The 17,784-nt window shown below is 53.0% G+C and overlaps 8 protein-coding genes and 1 pseudogene across 9 annotated transcripts; 4 read left to right on the forward strand and 5 right to left on the reverse strand.

Moving 5' to 3' along the window:
- Window positions 1–245: 245 nt before the first annotated feature.
- Window positions 246–1,343, forward strand: MSY001_0657 (uncharacterized protein; the record flags this gene model as incomplete). Its single annotated transcript, XM_018885731.1, has 1 exon — window positions 246–1,343. The coding sequence occupies one exon, from the start codon at window positions 246–248 to the stop codon at window positions 1,341–1,343; it is 1,098 nt and encodes a 365-aa protein (XP_018739275.1).
- Window positions 1,344–1,997: 654 nt separating this feature from the next.
- MSY001_0658 (uncharacterized protein) lies at window positions 1,998–2,849 on the forward strand (the record flags this gene model as incomplete). Its single annotated transcript, XM_018885732.1, has 1 exon — window positions 1,998–2,849. The coding sequence occupies one exon, from the start codon at window positions 1,998–2,000 to the stop codon at window positions 2,847–2,849; it is 852 nt and encodes a 283-aa protein (XP_018739276.1).
- A 4-nt stretch (window positions 2,850–2,853) lies between these two features.
- MSY001_0659 (uncharacterized protein) lies at window positions 2,854–4,101 on the reverse strand (the record flags this gene model as incomplete). The annotated part of the gene is made up of 1 exon (XM_018885733.1): window positions 2,854–4,101. The coding sequence occupies one exon, from the start codon at window positions 4,099–4,101 to the stop codon at window positions 2,854–2,856; it is 1,248 nt and encodes a 415-aa protein (XP_018739277.1).
- Window positions 4,102–4,142: 41 nt separating this feature from the next.
- Window positions 4,143–4,677, forward strand: MSY001_0660 (uncharacterized protein; the record flags this gene model as incomplete). The annotated part of the gene is made up of 2 exons (XM_018885734.1): window positions 4,143–4,185; window positions 4,211–4,677. 2 exons carry the CDS (start codon window positions 4,143–4,145, stop codon window positions 4,675–4,677), a joined length of 510 nt encoding a protein of 169 aa, XP_018739278.1.
- Window positions 4,592–6,158, reverse strand: MSY001_0661 (uncharacterized protein; the record flags this gene model as incomplete). The annotated part of the gene is made up of 5 exons (XM_018885735.1): window positions 4,592–4,602; window positions 4,819–4,844; window positions 4,933–5,142; window positions 5,389–5,541; window positions 5,869–6,158. 5 exons carry the CDS (start codon window positions 6,156–6,158, stop codon window positions 4,592–4,594), a joined length of 690 nt encoding a protein of 229 aa, XP_018739279.1.
- Window positions 6,159–6,260: 102 nt separating this feature from the next.
- Window positions 6,261–7,253, forward strand: MSY001_0662 (uncharacterized protein; the record flags this gene model as incomplete). Its single annotated transcript, XM_018885736.1, has 1 exon — window positions 6,261–7,253. One exon carries the CDS (start codon window positions 6,261–6,263, stop codon window positions 7,251–7,253), a length of 993 nt encoding a protein of 330 aa, XP_018739280.1.
- Window positions 7,254–8,912: 1,659 nt separating this feature from the next.
- MSY001_0663 lies at window positions 8,913–10,882 on the reverse strand (annotated as a pseudogene). The gene is made up of 2 exons: window positions 10,415–10,882; window positions 8,913–10,388 (listed from the first exon to the last, which is right to left on the reverse strand). Coding segments are annotated over exons 1-2 (1,944 nt in total).
- Window positions 10,883–11,069: 187 nt separating this feature from the next.
- On the reverse strand, window positions 11,070–12,215 carry MSY001_0664 (uncharacterized protein; the record flags this gene model as incomplete). Its single annotated transcript, XM_018885737.1, has 1 exon — window positions 11,070–12,215. One exon carries the CDS (start codon window positions 12,213–12,215, stop codon window positions 11,070–11,072), a length of 1,146 nt encoding a protein of 381 aa, XP_018739281.1.
- A 1,872-nt stretch (window positions 12,216–14,087) lies between these two features.
- Window positions 14,088–14,918, reverse strand: MSY001_0665 (uncharacterized protein; the record flags this gene model as incomplete). Its single annotated transcript, XM_018885739.1, has 4 exons — window positions 14,088–14,120; window positions 14,256–14,792; window positions 14,816–14,864; window positions 14,890–14,918. 4 exons carry the CDS (start codon window positions 14,916–14,918, stop codon window positions 14,088–14,090), a joined length of 648 nt encoding a protein of 215 aa, XP_018739282.1.
- Window positions 14,919–17,784: the final 2,866 nt, after the last annotated feature.

The raw sequence follows: 17,784 nt of genomic DNA on the forward strand, positions 1-17,784 counted from the left end.
CACTGCTCTGGCCACTACTGCGCCCAGACGTTCCACTCGTAGCTCGAACATTGCCTCCCGCCTGCGAAGAAGGTCGCCGCCCCGAGGCCGATGTGTTCATAGTCATGACAGCCCACGTCCAACAACGCACCGCCCAGCAGCGCTGGGCGTCGCCCTGGTCTAGTGTCACGTGGCGCCGCGTGGCAGCCTGGCCCTGTCCGTGTCAGCTTGCCCCGCACGGACGGCGCGTGTGGTGCTGGGCGTCCATGGGCCACGGGCCAGCACGCACAGGCACGCTACCACTCGATATCACTGTGCAAATTGCTATCATTGCTGCATGGTCTGACAACGAGCACGAGCGGACTGTGGCGTACCGCCTCGCTCGCACGTGTCGTGCGTGGTGCCGCGCCTTGTTCACTGTCGTACTGCTACCACGTGTCGTGTTGCGCGGCGAAAAGCATGTGCACCAGTTTGCATACGTGCTCTCCGAAAATCGATGGGGTCTCCGTGAACTAGCCGCGCGATGTACTCGCCATGTTACAGTCGCGCCCGCCCGGCACGCACGGGCCCTCTTTGATCCGGCCGTCCATACGCGCCGGTTTACCGCCGCCATCTACGAGCCCTTGCGCACCATCTTGCATATCTGCACACACTTGTCGTCGCTGTGCCTACATGCCGAGCCCAAAGCCCTTGCTCTCCAGCGTGGCAATGTCCTTTCTGTCGACGGCGTACGTGCAGCCCTGCAGGAGGTCGTGTGCCTCCAGAGTCCTTGGGCAGGCGATACCAACGATACCCTGTGGTTCAGCTCTATACCCGGCTTGGCGGCGGCACCGTGGCGGCGTCTCACGCATCTACAGCTACACGGTCCGCGCTTCCGCATGACACCACGCACAGCCGCGAGTCTGGCTTCGCTCCCTGCGCTCAGCCATTTGGCGCTCATCACGCCCCATGTCGTCGATGCGGCAGGCCACCGCAACGCGCATGACGCTCTCCAGATACTGCTAGATGGGGCGTCGTCGCTTGAGCAGCTGCTGCTCGTGGGACACGATGAGCTCCACTGGGTCGGCGCGGTGCGTCACTGGCGGGCGGCACTTGCACAGCTCGAACGCCCAGCGGGCGCGCCGCCTGTTACCATCACGCTCGTCACGGCTGCGCGCCTTGAGTCATCAGCATGGGACCCTGTATCGCGTGCACATGCATCCCTGTACAGCGAATGGATGCTGGCGCGTGCTCAGCAGGGGACACATTGGGCGTTCCTCGATAGCGACGCTCCGTGTACGGATGGCGCGATCGCATACAATGTCGAAACATGGCTCGTGCCCACGCGGCCTGCTGCACAGCGCACGGCCGCCGTCGCTGCCTAATACTATGAGAAAGCACGCTTTGGGCGCGTACCTGTAGACGGCTTTCGCCATGTTTTCTTTCGAGGCGCTGGATCCACAATAGAGTCCCATACGTCGCGCCAGCCGAGTGCATCAACAAGGTCAGCAAGGGATGCGTCAGGATCATTTTTGGGTCGCCGATGGATCTTCGAGGAGCGGCGCCTGGTATTGCTGCCCTGCTGCGTCGTTTGCTGCAAGCCTTGCAACACCGAGGCCCACAAACCTGGCTGCTGCTGCCCCTGCTGTGCCAACTTCCATCCGAGTGCGACGAGGCCTGTTTGAGTAAAGCCGTACATACCATGCATGGAGTTTTGCAGTGTCGCAAGCGCGTGTTGCAGGGTGCCTGGCTCGTCTTTGGTGCTGTACCAGAGCCATGCCCACAACACTATATACAACACAACGCCCCAGCGGATGAGCCAGAACAGCAAGGACACAGTACTGCGCACTGTGCGGTACACCATGCGCATGCACAAAAGAGCTGACAGGGCCAATACCACACCCGTTAAGGCCTTGGAGCTCAGTGGCTGCGTCTCCCACCTGCGTCAGTCGCCCGTACGCACGTCTCGCCCAGCCCAGCCATGTTGGGTGGAGGTGCAGGCCTGGCGAGGCCCCCGTCGCTTCGCTTCGCTCTCCAGCATGTCGGAGCGCAAGGTCCTGCAGAAATACTATCCGCCGGACTTTGATCCTTCTGCTGTCCGGCGGGGCCGTACAGGAGGAGGCAAGCAAAAGACTGTGCGTCTGATGGCGCCGTTCAGTATGCGATGCAATACATGTGGCGAGTACATTTACCGTGGGAAAAAGTTTAATGCCCGCAAGGAGACGGTGAACAACGATGACTACTACGGTATTCCAATCTTCCGATTCTACATCAAGTGCTCACAGTGTAGCTCGGAAATTACTTTTAAAACGGACCCGAAGAACTCGGACTACGCTGCCGAGCATGGTGCGCAACGCAACTTTGAGCCGTGGCGTGAAAAGGACGAAGACAAAGCCCCATCCTCTGATTCTGAGAACGGAGACGAGGGCGAGGAGGAGGAAGATGTCGATCCTATGAAGGCCCTCGAGAAGCGCATGGAGGAAGCCCAGCGCGAAATGGAGGTCATGGATGCGCTGCAGGACATCCGCACGCGCAATGCGCGCTTCGAGCGCGTGGATACCAGCGCGGTTCTTGATGCTGTTGCGCAGAACAAGCGCCCGATTGAAGCGACGGTGGACGCAGCCGACGCGACACATGAAGAGGACGAGGCATTAGTGCGCAAGTACTTTCCCAAGACGCCTGCTGCTCCTGCCACCGATGATGCCAGCGTCGAACCAGCGGGATCCGAGCCCACAGAGAAGGAATCACCAGACGAACCGCCGCCCGCTGCCAGCCTGCTGAGTGATGCCACGCGCCAGCAACTTCAGTCGATTCCACCGACGTCTGCGCCACGTCCATCCACCAAGCGTCGCCGAGGTCCCAATGCTTTGGGTATTGTGCGCAGGGCCTGATGTACTATAGATTCAATGCATGAAAAGTTTGCTCGAGCGCATCCAGGCCGCCACTTGCATTGACAGTATCGCGCAGCTGCCGGCACGCCACGAGGTACTCTTCCAGGGCCTCAGCAAGGGGCATCGATGCCTCGTCTCCACCATACAAGACGGAAGCGATCACCTCATCTTGTGCGGCGGCCATAACTTCGACTGCGTCTGCGCAAGCGTCCCCGTCACAAGCTCGCTTGTCTAGAGACTTGCCGAACATAGGCAGGATCGCCAGCCCCTGTTGGAGGAGCGTATGGACCTGTCTAGCTGTCTCTTTCTGCTCCGAAGTCAAGACCGGGCTTTGATCCCAGGCTGACTCAAGAGGGTCACTTTCCTGGCTGCTGGCATCCATGGGTGTCTCTTCGGCCTCGTGCTCTATTGCCTCCTGCAGCTCGTCAAGGCCGTCGCGCATGACCAACTCGTTTTGGCGCCACACCATAGCCATTGCCTCTAAGTTGCTGCGGGGGAGGCGCACAATGTAGCCAGGTGTGTGTGTGCTGCCGCCCTGCGCTGCATCACACAGACTCCACAGCTTCTTGGTCAAGCTGAGCGATGCCTCACGCGAACACGGCGGCATAGCCACAGGCTGAGCGTTCGCGCCTTCGCGTTTCTTTTGTGCCATGGCCAGAACAGAGCGTGTACGCTCATCCATGAAGCTCTGGCACAGTTCTGCCACGTTCTCCACGAGCTCGGTTACGAGCTTGTGCACCGCACGCGCGAATCGGGTGCCGACAGACGCCGACAACACCTTGGGGCCGCGCGCGTTCTCGCCAAACATAACTTGGGCACCCATGTCCTTGGCCAGCTGAATAGTGGCATCGTGAGCCGCCGCGTCGCTTAGACTGTACACGGCCTGGTGCTTGGTGGCGAGATTGGCTAGGAATGCTAGCTTCGGTACGACATCGCTTGCAAGCGACTGAAGCAGCTGTGTTGCCGACTTGATACTAGCGTCATCTACACCATCGAGTGGTCCAGCATCCGGCCGCGCTTGAGCCGACGGACGCATGGCGAGCGAGAGCGCGGTAACCTCTTTGCGGATCTGTTGAATGAGTTGCGATAGATCACTGAAAATTTGCTTGGCGAGGGCCTGTCCATCCTGCTGAGCTAGCTGTGCATCCACCACATGGTCGGGTACAGCCCCAGAACTCATCGACTGCAGCGACGTAGCGCAGATTACGCACAGACGCAGCAGCGTCGACGGCAGCTCCTGCCGAGCCGACATGGTGGGTCGGAGCTGACTAAGCTACGCGTTGCTTTTAGACCATGCGTGCTGTGCTGCAGCGTGTGAAGCAGGCATCGGTGCACGGTGCGTGTGGGAGCGCTGACTTTAGTGGATGGAAAGCTCGTGTCTAGCATCGGCCCAGGGATTTTGGCTCTCGTGGGTATCACGCATGAAGATGCCCCCGAGCAGGTCGACACGATCGTGAAGCGTATACTCACCACGAAACTGTGGCCAGAAGGTGCTACGATCGGGGGGGATTGCGTCATTGCTCCTCAGGAGTCACGCTCTTGGCGCACTAGTGTCACAGAGCTGGGTGCCGAAATTCTTTGTGGTATGTTTGCGTCAATCACATCAGTATCACAATTCACACTATACGCCAAGATGAAAGGGACCAAACCCGATTTTCATTTGGCGATGGGCGGCGACAAGGCACAGTCTTGCTATAATGATTTTTTGGCCAAGCTGCGCGATGTATATGTGGCCGATAAGATTAAGGGTACGCTGTGGAAGCTCATGATGTCAGATGGACAGTTCGGCGCTATGATGGATGTCTCTCTCGTGAATGACGGTGCGTAGAATACAGGCTAATAAAAGGTCCCGTTACTATAAGTGCGCTTTCTTCCTAACACGCAGTTATCGATACATCAGAGAAAAAATAAATTTCTGTTGTCATAGACCGTACAGGCCGTGTGTCTGAATTAATACCGTCATACACACATGCATCTGAAAGGGCACCGTCGGCGCTGGGTTCAGAACCGTGCCCGGTGGCAGCGTTCCCGGGTCTGGCATGCTCGTGACATGAAGAGAACTGTTTTAGTGTACTCTGCGTACCGTTGTGTTCGCACGTCATCGTAGGTAAGGAGAAAGCGCCATGCACTGCGCCCAAGCACGCTTGGGCCCCACTCGGCCGTCGTTCGAGAGCTCATGAGCGATGGAACGAGACGCTGCTCACTGCTAGCCTCCGGACCCCCTAGTCCACCAAATGCAGTAGACATTTGCATCGTGACGATGATCGTTAGCCGCTCCTGTTCAGGAAGCTGGCTGTCCCGCAGTGTGGTCAATGACCGAACCATGTACTCAATGATTTCAGTGCGTGCCTGTCGCTGCTTTCTCGTAGCTTGAGGTGGAAGCGAATAAGGGTACGTAAAAAAAGACAGAGAGTCCACAATAAGCAGTGATGTTCGTGGCGGCAAGCCAGGTATTTTAAGGACGGAGCTCGCTGCGGTGCCCAGGTATCCAACCAGCTCCCCAAGAGAAGTCGGGCGGACGATGTGAATTCCTCGCAACACGGACTCCTGCAAAGCGGGAATCGCAGCCGCCGCTGAAAATTCCGACTTGGCAGACTCGAGGCCAGCGGTTGTGGCAAGCGTATACAGCTCGTCAAGGTCCTCGGACGTCATCGCATGTTGAGACATTTGCGCTAGGATGCTGGACTGCATGCTGCCTTCCGTGTCAACGAGTACAACATGCGCGCACCATGGCTCAATTTCCTCCTGTAAGAGACTGCAAAAGGTCCCAAGCATGTCCTCCCATCGCTCCGTCTCGACCGCAGGTCCCACCTCTGCCATGTATTCGTGAATAGTATGAAATATATGGCTCCGACGCTCTGCAATTGCCATCTGCATGCACCACCTTGTCTTTCCTGAGCCAGGCGGCCCAACAATTTCAATACCGGAGCCCACAGGAAAACCCCTCTGGGGCTCACGCTGTTCATGCCGTGCGTCGGGTCTTGCGAAAGCCCCACCTGAATGCCATTGGCCCACGTACTGGTCCAGCGCATCAAGGCCACACAGATGCCTGAGTGGCTTCCTGACGATCGGCTCTACCTCTGCGTCCTTAGGGGCGACTTCAAGGGCCACATCACCGTCGTCGGCCTCCCATGCTACGGCGACAGGCTCAGGGGACGGTGGCTCGTCTAGATCCCATGCTGGCGCAGGAAGCTGTGACAATGGTGTCAGGAACCTTTCCTCAGCCCGAGGCGTGCTTGAAAATAATTCCGCCGCGCGGAGTGGTGCCCATTCGGCTCGCTCACCCACGCGCGGCGTTCCGCGGTGCATCACGGCCAGTGAGAGGTACACCTCCACATTCACATATAAGGGGCGCCACGTGCGGGCCGTGCGCGGTTGAGTAGGACGGACCACGGTCCGTCGCCGGCAACCATGTCGTTGGATTTGCAGGAGGTTCTGGATTTTGCTATTGAGCTCTCGAAGCAGGCTGGTGAGGCCATTCTTAGAGGCTCCGAAAAACGCTTCGAGAATGCAGCTGGCTTCGATGAAAAGAAGAATACGGCAGATTTGGTCACTGAGACGGACCAAAGCACTGAGAAGCTCGTTTGCAGCGCTATTCAGGCCAAGTACCCAGATCACAAATTCATCGGCGAAGAGAGCTGGGCGGCTGGGGAGCAACCGGAAGTCACAGATGCGCCTACGTGGATCATCGACCCCATTGATGGCACGACCAACTTTGTTAAGGGGTTTCCCTTTGTATGCATTTCAATCGGATTCGTCTACAGGAGTGAACCGACGATTGGTGTTATTTATGCGCCATTCCTCGGACACCTGTACGCGGGTCGAAAGGGTCACGGCGCCTTTGTTACGACGCCTCTGAATCCAGAGCGCCGTGCTCTTCCTCTTGTACAGCCTCAGCCACTGTCGTCGTTTAAACAGGCTCTCATTGCCTTTGAGTGGGGCTCTGACCGCTCGGTTGAGGTCATGCAGAAAAAGTCGCGCTCCTACCAACGCCTTGTAGGAGACCGTGAAGGTGGCGTAGAGAACGGACAGATGGCACTCGGCGTGCGATCGATGGGCTCGGCTGCCCTTAATTTTGCCCATGTGGCCATGGGCTGTCTCGATGCCTACTGGGAAATTGGATGCTGGGCATGGGATGTGTGTGCCGGTATTGTGATCGCTCGCGAAGCGTACGTATACATGTCTCACAGCGACAGAGGATGTGCAGTCGTGGGATCCAAGGCACACGCCCACAAGGCTGTGACCGAGGGTCTATTCCCGCCGCCTACAACGCCGGACGTTCTCACGGGTCGCAAGTACTTGGTCGTTCGCGCTATTGGCGACTCGAGTGCTGAATCTGGTGAGACATCACAAAAGCGTCTCATCCAAACTTACTATGAGGCTATCGAGGAATGGGACCCATAGATGCTAGTTAGCGATGACGGACGCCGACCAACGGGACACCTTTGAGGCCGTCGCAAACAATGTCCAATGCTTTACTGTCTGAAGTAAGCGTGTTGATCAAATGCACCAATCCCTGCTGCAACGAGCTGAGGATGCGTGCAATTTCATCAAACGATGATTCGTCGACAACAACCCATTCTGTGCCACCCCCCGGATTTTGAGCCTGCATTGCCTCTCTCCGAGCACGCACCACACCCAGCTGTGCCCAAAGACTGTTCAGCTGTGCCCGTAAATGCGCATGTTCTGCCGCAGGATCCGCATAGTCACCCATAGCACCATTTAGCTGGGCTTCGCAGTTCTCCAGCAACCCCTTGACCATATCCTCTGTGGCTGTGAGGCTCTGCCCACGCAGAGCTGGAATTAGAAGAGAGCTATCCTTCACCAGAGAGAGTAGTCGCTGGTGAATACGCATTTGTGTCATCATTGCAGTCTGTGCACGGACTGCGTTTGAAAGATCATGCTTCTGCTGCAAAGTGGCAAGCTGCTTCGTTAGTTCCGCGACCTTATTGCGCTGTCGCGTCGCTTCGGCCATCTGAGCATTTGCACGAGTCTGCAAGTCACCAAAGCCGACCGCCAGAACGGGGTATAGTCGATCAGGCTCAGGGTTCTCCTGTAACGCTTTCGCCCAAAGAGCATCATGCATGGGCCCCACTGCATCCGGGCGTCGAACGCATAGTTGCTGCTGGCTAGCGGCATCAGGTGCGCGGTTATACAGATAGTACTGGAACTGGCATGTACCAAGGTTGGACGTATCCCAACTCATAGCAATGCGCTCCAGCTGCGCATTTAGCGGCGCGCCAAGTTTCTTGTCTTGTACAGGCGGAGCCGCTGTATTTGGTAGGGTTGACTGAGTCGGATTCAGCACATTCGTAGACGTTCCCAGTGGGTTCGTGGCAGTTGATCCAGCCAAAGCCGGCTTTGCGCCAAATAGACCACCTGTCGAAGCCTGTGTCTGTGATGCACCAAAAAGACCACCAGGTTGCGCAGTGTTTGTCTGTGCATTTCCGAACAATCCACCACCCTGTTTTTGGCTAGGCGCTGAGCCAAACGAGCCGCCTAAAGTCCCTTGTGTCTGAGACGAGCCAAAAAAGCCACCTGTAGGTCCGGAGGACTGGCTCGCTTGATTGTTTCCAAATAGATTCGTGGCACCTTGATTCTGTCCAAAGGATGCGGCACCACTTAAGGGAGCACTAGTACTCTGGCCTGAGGCAGTAGCCTGTCCAAATAAGCCACTACTTTGACCCTGGTTAGACGAATTGGAGAAGGATCCCCCCGTCGTACTGTTGGGCGCTGTGCCAAACATATTTCCAGAAGCATTACTAGTGCCAGCTCCAAAAAGACCACTTGACGGCATAGCTGCCGGTTTATTCTGGGTATTGGCCTGGTTGCCAAAGAGACTTGTGCCTGCTGGCTGCTGCTGTGTAGTCTGGGTACCTGCAGAAGAGGCACCAAAGAGAGAGGATCCCTGTTGCACCGGCTGCGATGATGGGGCCGAACCAAACAAACTCCCTGAGCTTGCGCCAAACATATGGTCAGCTCCCGCGGACGCGTAGGGTGTCAAAACGGGAAGTTCATCTTGTCTCAACATTGTACCACCCTCGTAGCTATGATGACTAAAGACTAACAGTCCGGCACTGCGACAGGGATCTTGACTGTGGTGGCCAGGCCACTCAAGGAAGTCTCCTTGTATTTAGTATGCATATCACGAGCAGTCAGGCGCGCTGCATGAATGGCTTCGTCTAATGTGACAGAATGTACTCCATCAGACGAAAGGGCGAGGTTTGCACTAACAACGGCCTTCACAGATCCCACCGCGTTCCGCTCAATGCACGGGGCTTGCACAAGTCCATCCACTGGATCACACGTTAGGCCTAGATTATGCTCGATGGCCGTCTCAGCAGCCTGCTCAATTACTTCAGGACTGCCACCCATGCAGGCCGCAAAAGCACCCGCTGCCATCGAGCAGCTGGTCCCCACCTCCGCCATGCAGCCACCCTCCGCAGCACTGATGGTAGCCCCTCGCTTGAAGAGCATACCAATTGCAGCAGCTGTTAAAAGGAATGTTTTAATGAGATTCTCTTCATCCTCCGGTGTAAGCGCAACAAACTCCACCACGTAGCGAAGCACGGCTGGAATAATGCCAGCGGCACCCAACGTGGGAGCTATGACGATTCGCCCACCTGCGGCCACTTGCTCGTTGGTAGCAATAGCCCAACAAGAAAGCCAGTCCATTGCTGGAAAGTTGGTCCGACGCGGGGGCACAGGCAAAATCTCGTGGTGGAAGGAGCCGCGAATGCGAGGAACCCGCTTAGTAGCCCGGGATGCCACAGCCGGCACCTCTGCACCTGGTGGAACGCGCTTGCTCTTGGTATCCACAGTAGCCTCTGAGGTCGTAGGGCCGCTCATATTTCCTAGGCGACGGGGACCCATGTACAATCCGCGCATTAAACGCGCATAAAGCTTGGGAGCTCGTCTCTTCATGCGCAAAGAGCCGGGCAAAACCTCCTGTTCGCTCATAACACCCGCGCGAATGCCTTCATCCATCACCTGCCAAATGTTCATAATTTTATCATGAATTTCCTCAGGGGTATACCAAGTGAGTTCATTCTCGTAAACGATTTGAGCAATAGTTAAATTGTGCTTCCGCGAAATTGAAAGTAGTTGTGACATATTACGGAAGGGGAATGGAGGCTGCTTAGACTCCTCCTTAGCTAGAGGCTCAGGTTGGCCATTCTGGGAAAGAAGCGGTACAGTTGAGTGGGCATCTTGCAAAGACGCACCGTCTCGACGCTCACCCTCTGCATCATTACGGCGAATAGACTTGTAAAAGACATTCTCTAAAACGTCGATGGGGTGGTGATCTGTCACTTCAGGAGATAGTGTAATCGGTCGCTCCAACTCCGAGTCAGTCGATGAGTGAATTGGGGTAGGTTTGGGCTGCAAACCAGCGGTCGTGGCGACAGCCATTGTCCCATTCAACACAAAGCCACCACCGATACTGTAAAATTCGTTTGTTGCCAAAAGGTCGCCGTCCTCGTTAAATACGCTGAAACGCATGCCATTCGAATGCATTGGCAGCACTTGACCCCATTTCCACTAGACGGTTAGTACAGTAGGCGTACCTCCAAGTCTTTATCAAAGTCAAAGTAAATCTCTTTTGAAGGACCCTGCTCTGTAGAATCCTTGCCCAATGTGAGTCTCTTCGTTTTGATTATCTCTTCGTATCTAACAGGGACACTCTCTGTATCCACTGTTTCACAATCTGCTCCTTCCAGCCCCAAAAGCAATGCCTGAGGCGTCATGTGGCCTTTGCCTGTCGCAGCAAGACTTCCATACAGCGCCAACTTGATCTTATTAACCGAATTGAGGAGCCCTGCCTCTCGGAGATCTTGGACAAAAATAGCGCCTGCACGCATTGGACCGACTGTATGTGACGATGATGGCCCAATGCCAATAGAAAATAAGTCAAACATAGAAATCACGGCATGTTCCGTAGTGTTAGTATTCGACTCATCAATGGGAGACTCGTTATCTTTTGAATGTTTTCCGTCAAAATGAGCATGAGAGAATGAACGCGGGCCGGTGCCATGCCTAGCAACTGCAGCTGATTGTATGGCTCGAACAGTGGTAGCTCTGCCATGGCAAAATCGCAGTTGTGCCGCTACCTCTTGTAAACACGTACTCAGCGCCGCTGCCCGACGTAGCATAAATCTAAGATACGCCTCGCTGCCATAATTATAGACTTGGAGATGACTAAATCCTACCAATGTACGCCAACTACTCGTTGGATTCGAGGTGTCGCAGGACACTTTCAAACACATTCAGCGCGTCTCGCTGCATATGAGCGAGAGTTTGTGTCGTACTGCGAGGGAGAGAGGACGAAGCAACACCCAAATTTGCACGGCTACGCGACAAGCCTGTGCCTGTAGCATGTGTACGTGATACTCGAGGCGGCAACGCGTGAGGAAGATGGAACCGAGGTCCTTGAGACGTGTTTCGACGCCAGAGACGAGGTCCCAGGGGAGATACGACACGGTGCGAAGATCGTGATCGACGCTTGGTTGCGGTATCATCGATAGTCATTTTTGCAAGAGCAGATTCAGGAGGGCCATTGTCAGGCTGTAAATCAGACTCTCTAGTCTCCAGTGTTGGCATGGACTGAATCATAGACGGTGGAACATTTTCTGCCGAATCTTCCGATGCACCATCATCGCATTCTGGAACTGCTTGTGCATCATCGAGGTCCACAAAAGATCGGTTCATCCACTGGAATATATCATTCAACAAAGATCCGTAACGAACCACTAGTGACTGAGCTGCTGCTTCACCTGAGGCAAAGCCGGGAAGCGCCGATTCATACTCCGACCAGGAATAATTAAACAATTCTGGTGGTGTAGGTAGCTTATCGTTCAGCTGAAGTCCGGGTGCATAAGACAAATCCTTGGAGGGCCAGCCAGGAGGAATTCGGCAGTAAGCAATCTGAATTAGCAGTAACGATGGAATTACTCGGAAGGCTTGGATAGCTGTCGGAGAAAAAGGTTTTTCATCGCCTTCAGTTTCTGCCAAAACACCAGTGCCTAGGTACTGCAGTGCATCTGGGTACTGCAACAGAGTTCTCAAGACAATGATCGTACTTTCAAGCGCTGTAAATGCCTCCCTTAACGCCTCCTGCGCCAAATCCTCGTCGCCATTTTCCGCTCCATTTGACGTCTGCTCGCTTGATGCATTCAGGAAGCCGGAACAAAATTGCCGCATAAGTCGTTCGAATACCTGCAAATCATGTAGCTGTTCAGCAACAATCAGAGGACTGATGACGTAGCAGTCCTCTTGACCCATTGGCAACATGGCCTGACCGCGCCAAGCGTCCAAGTCACCTGCCAGCTCAACTGGCGTTTGAATACCCGTCGAGTTCTCAGCTAGCATGCGAGTATGGCGGTTGACGTTGGTTCGACTGACCGACCGGAGGGCATGTGCTAGCTGAGTCGGTGTTGGCACTCGGCGGGAATTAGGATCGTTGACCAACAGTGAATTAAGAATCGAACTAGAAGGAGCACTTCCAGATGTGCGACCAAATGTGTGTATAAATTCAGCATTAACCACAGAAGCTGGGGCAAAAACACTCCTTGAGGTAATTGATACGAGTCCTTTCCAAATTGCATGAATGGCAACAGAGATAAACCACGCTTGTCCATCCTGACCACAGCGATCCACAATGCGCAGCATGAGAAGGCGGTATACCACATCTAGACGCTCTTCCAAGTCTTTGTACCATGGCCCCTTTAGTGCGTGACCATCTCCATCAAGTTCGCGCACAGGTGGAGAGTGACGAGGTTGGAATGGATGAAGGTTAGCCCGTAAGATGCACGAAGTCAGCGATGATTTGATATTCACAAGTAGGGGTTGCACGACGTGGATGATACTTGCTTCCATTTTTTCCCTCAATGGAGAAAGAATGTCGTGTACGAAAGGTGGCATAGGGTGTTTTGCGAGACCCTCCGCAGAAGTTGGAACCAGCAGGTTGGGTGAATGCAATAGAGCCAAAGGAGGGAGTCCTTCCAAACAACGCTCCAAACTCTCTTCAACAATCCACTCCAGGCTAATAAGTGCCAAGTTGAATTCCATTGCCGCGGGAATATTTTGGAGGCCGCGCACTGAGAGAGGAATTTGAATGGAACTAGGATCGTTTCTCCAAGAAACAAGCTGCGACTCGATACGTGACACGAAGTGTGATACAGCCTTCAAAACTGTGCGTGAGACTGCGCGAAGAAGATACGGGTCGACGCTCTCCGCATTGTGAAGCTCGTCCACCACAGTTCGCGTCATTTCGATCACGCACATGCGGTTTGGTAGGTGGCTGGAGCCATACATGATATTTTGAATGCGAGGCACGGAAATAGACTGGCCGGTGAAGGGCGATGTACCCGTGTGAGTCATAGTTGACACATTATGATCCTTAGCAGTTACAAAAGCGCGGTTTACAAGCTCATTCAGTCGCATAGAGAATTGTGACAGACGGGATGGATCGACGTCAGGAGTGGGTGCAGGCATAACAAGCTGTTTGGAAGCTGTTGGTGATGGGGTCACGGGTTGTGCTGGGATAATTTTTGACAACCCAGCAAGAGATAAGACACCTGGTCGGATTCCAAAACGCTTCGACGTCTCGGACGTCTCATTTTCCGGCTGTGAAGATGGCTGGGAAGGTTGTGCGTTTGAATTAAAGATGGCCATATTTGCGAAGCCTAAAATAGTGGTGAATAGTCGATATTAGTCCGGCTCTGAACCAAGGTGTGAGACAAGAAGTTCGTTCAAAATTGAGAAGCGTCGAACAATGGTGGCTGAATCACTATTCTGAGATAGAAGGAAGTTGAAAAGACCAACCATAGAGGTCGAGAGATTCGACCGCACAAGCGTGAGCGTTGGTGGCTTGCAGGGCCAAGGTGGGAAATATATTCCGGCACACTACCGAATATTATGTAACAACTAGTGGTCCAACCGGGTTCAAGACTATAAGGTTATGCACGGACATGCTTTGCGACTTGCTCCTCACACCACTTGGCAACTAGAGTCAGTTTAGACCACGTACAGGCGTCTTGAACAGATAAATCATTGGCAATAGAAAGCGGCTCGCATTCACGAGCCCAAGGAACAAAGTATGCTCCGCCCTTGGTAGCTGCCTCAGGTGCCGTGTTCAGATACAGCTGCGTAATACAACCCATTTCTGGTGGATACAATAAAACCCTGTGTAGAATTGGCATAATGGCTTTGAAAATGCCAGAGGTCCATTCCCGCGTAAGTTCAGTACGAAGTGCACCAGGGTGGCATGAAAAACTTGTGTCAGGCTTCGTGCGACATACAAAATAATGCCCTTGTCTGCAAAATGGCGCTGGTACCACTTGGCACCTGGAATAAGCTTCTTCTACGCACTCAAAATGTTGCAAAACTTGTGTCAGTGATAGTGCGTACCTTGCTTGTTCCGTAAGCGCGCGTGGCCGGTGGCATATAGAAAGGCAGATCCTTTAGGCCCGTGTAATCGGCAGGATCAAAACCATTGCTAGAAGCTTGACGGTGCACCAAGCTGGAGGTGAAACAGACACGAGGAAGGCGATCAGGTGTCGCACGGGCGGATGCCTGCAAGGCTGGCAAGAGAAGTTCGGTCAAATAGTGATGCCCTAGGCTGTTAGTACCAACGTGCAGCTCGTAACCATCCTGTGTTTCAGCACCGACAGTAGGATTCATTACACCAGCATTGTTGAACAACATATCCAGTGTCTTCTCTTTAGAGAGATAATTGTCGGCAAATGATTTAATAGCCTTCAGACTCGCCAAGTCGAGTGGAAGAAACTCCACTGTTCCGGGGAGGTTCATTTTCTTAAGTTCGTCAATTGCAGATTTGGCGCGGTCGGAATTTCTTGTACATAGATATACTTTGGCATTCTTACCCAATAAGTGTTTCACAGTTTCAAAACCAATACCGGAATTACCACCAGTAACGATGGCAATCTGAATAAATTCATTCAACTTACCCTACCACTCTGATCAGGAATATTCTCCACGGTCCACTGAGGTGCAGGACTATTATAAGAACGACTTAACGCACGGATACACAGCACTAATTACCCCGGACATGTTGGCTCTTGACAGATTGTGGAGGGACGGGCCGAGTTGCAAGGACAACGCACGTGCAAATAAGGGAGCTACAAGATAACAACAGACTCGGTGCAGCCTCACGCTCTTCAACGTTCACACACGTAATGCGATGAGCTCGTCGAAAAACTGTGCCACTATACGTTAGCATTTTAGTACATACTAGTATCTTGAACTGAGTTATCATAGACGATTGGTTCAGGCTCTCCTAGACGCGCCCATGGGACGTAGTAACCACCTCCGTCCTTTCCTGTTTCTGGGGCCGTGGCTGCATAAAGATGTGTTAAGGCACCTCTGCTGGCATCTTGAAGAAGATGTGATCCAATAATCTGACCAACAAATACAGTAGAGACCCTTGTGATGCTGCGAGCAATGTCGGTTTTCACAAGGCCGGGATTCACTGCGGAGAAAATTACATCCTTGCCATACAAACGATCAAACTTGAGCATTGTTAAAATGGTCATCATTTTACTGTTCGAATAAGCCTGAATGAAGCTGGGGAAGATACTCTTACTCTTTTCACCAGAGGGGTTACGTGGATCAAATCCCTTTTTGGTAGCGTAATGGTGACTTAGGCTACTCGAGAAACAGACACGAGGAAGATGTCCAGGGTTTTGTCTTTTCGAGGCAAGAATTGTTGGTAAAAGAAGTTTTGTCAGATAATATGGCCCCAGCGCATTCACACCGAGATGGATCTCATAGCCATCTTTTGACGTGCCACCAGCAGCTTCCAGAATGCCAGCATTATTGAAAAGTAAATCTAAACGCTGCTCTTTACTTTGGAATTCGCGTGCAAACTCCCGAATGCTACGCAGACTTCCGAGATCCAAATGAAGAAATTCATATTCGCCACCATGCACCTCAGGATCGCATTGAATCTTATAAAATGCCGTTCGGGCCCGAGCTTCATTTCTCGAAGCAATATAAACTTTAGCGCCTTTAATTAGAAGCGCTCTGAAAATCTCGAATCCAACACCCGAATTGCCTCCTGTAACAAGGGCCACCTAAATGAGCACATTTCTCGTACCTTTCCAGTGAGCTCGGGCATATTTTCGATCCCCCATTCAGGTTCCGGACTGATAAATTAAATCAATATACATACGGGAAGCATTGAGACCAGATGGATGGGTTTACCATGTTGGATGGCTAGGATTTGAACGAAGTAGTTCGAAGGTGGTCAACACGCAACTTTGACTCCACATTACATGACCCATGTCAACTGAGCAGGCTGTAAGTGTGAAGAACCTGCGTACCCTGTTCGAAAATGCTTCTACACAAGCCCCTCAAAGAGACATCGTAGAAGGAGATCTTACGCACAGAAAGAAGGTCAGTGGTGATAACACGGTGTCAACCGCAGTCGAACCTGGTTCTTCAGCTGATCCGACAATAGGGAGTGATGTACATACGGATAACTCAAGGTATTTCAAACCACAATCCAATCTAAGCTTAACAAATACCGAGGTTCAATTTACAACAAATATTCATGATGCCCATTCCTTATCTGAACTGGACCGTAATGGTGAAATACCTGCGAATTTTACGGAAAGTCCTGTCAAGCCCGTAGACCCTCTAACGGAAGCAAGCACAACCCATACAATGATTCCTATGAATGATTTAATACTAAATTCTGATTCAGTCCGTGGCCATGAAGGTTCAAAAGAATGTTCAGAAACTATGCCCCTCTCGGATATCCCAAAATTTAGTACGCCCAAGCCTGAAACCATGGAGTCAAAAAGTATGTCACAGATGCGCCCATCCCGACCTCCGCGCCCTAATTTAAGTACAAAGCCACAGTCTGTTGATGAATTTCCCACTCAGAGCCCGAGTAAGCCTGTTCAAATGACGAATACACCTAGTCTGCCCAAAAGACCTATTATAAAGAAACTTGAAGCACCCGATCCTGGGGCAGATGTGCCTGAAAACTCTCCTGCGATCGATTGCCGAAAGAAAGCCACGACCATACGTCGCTCTGCACCTCTTCCTCCTGCTCGAAGTGCTAAAAACTCAGCGCCTGTACTACTAGAGAAGGTGCCACAGCCTGGACTACAGCATGCACCGGAATCTACTAAATACGAATCGCTTTTTCAAAAATTATGTATCCACCGAACTCCAGACCCCGTTGTTCGAGCTGGTGCTGTGAAACTGGTTTGGAATCGCAGTGGCCTCCCAGCCAAGGATTTGTCTTACATATGGCGCACAGTGACTGACAATGACTCTACGTGCTCATCTCTTACAATTGATCAGTTCATCACTGGAACTCGCATGATTGATAAAAAACTTGAGCGAGTTCCCGCTATCCATTACTCTTAGACTGCTGTCACGACTACGGCCCTGCCGCTTGCGGGGCAGGGCCTTCCTCCACATGAGCGTAGCTGGCCATCTGGTAGCTCTGTAACCGTCGTGGTCTAGATCGGCCGAATAACGGGGCGCACAACCAACGCGACGCGACGATCCATCCTAAGGCAGCGGCGGCTACCGCGCTTATCATGGTTCGCAGTGTCACTTTTGAAATTCGGTGGCATGATACACTTCCCATATATTCCTGTGACTTCCAACCTATCACCTCTTCGAGACTTACGAATGTCTTGGATCATAATTTAGGACAAGGTAAGTGTCAAGTGCAATATCCTAACGCTTCAGCGTCCGGACTTCCTCCCGGACAGAGTCTCTCCGGGCATAGTGAAGCAAGTAAACATAATGAACAACAAGCCCCCGTGCTGGCTGGTGGGCAGAGTTGGCGTCTAGCAACAGCTGGTGGTGACAACAATGTGCGCATGTGGATGATTCACCCTAATATTCCTTCTCCTGCCGCGCTGGCCGCTTCTTCAAGTGCGTCGCCTCATCCTCC

This window comes from Malassezia sympodialis, genomic scaffold (assembly GCF_000349305.1).
Source record: "Malassezia sympodialis ATCC 42132 genomic scaffold, msy_sf_3, whole genome shotgun sequence".
NCBI classification, from domain to species: domain Eukaryota; kingdom Fungi; phylum Basidiomycota; class Malasseziomycetes; order Malasseziales; family Malasseziaceae; genus Malassezia; species Malassezia sympodialis.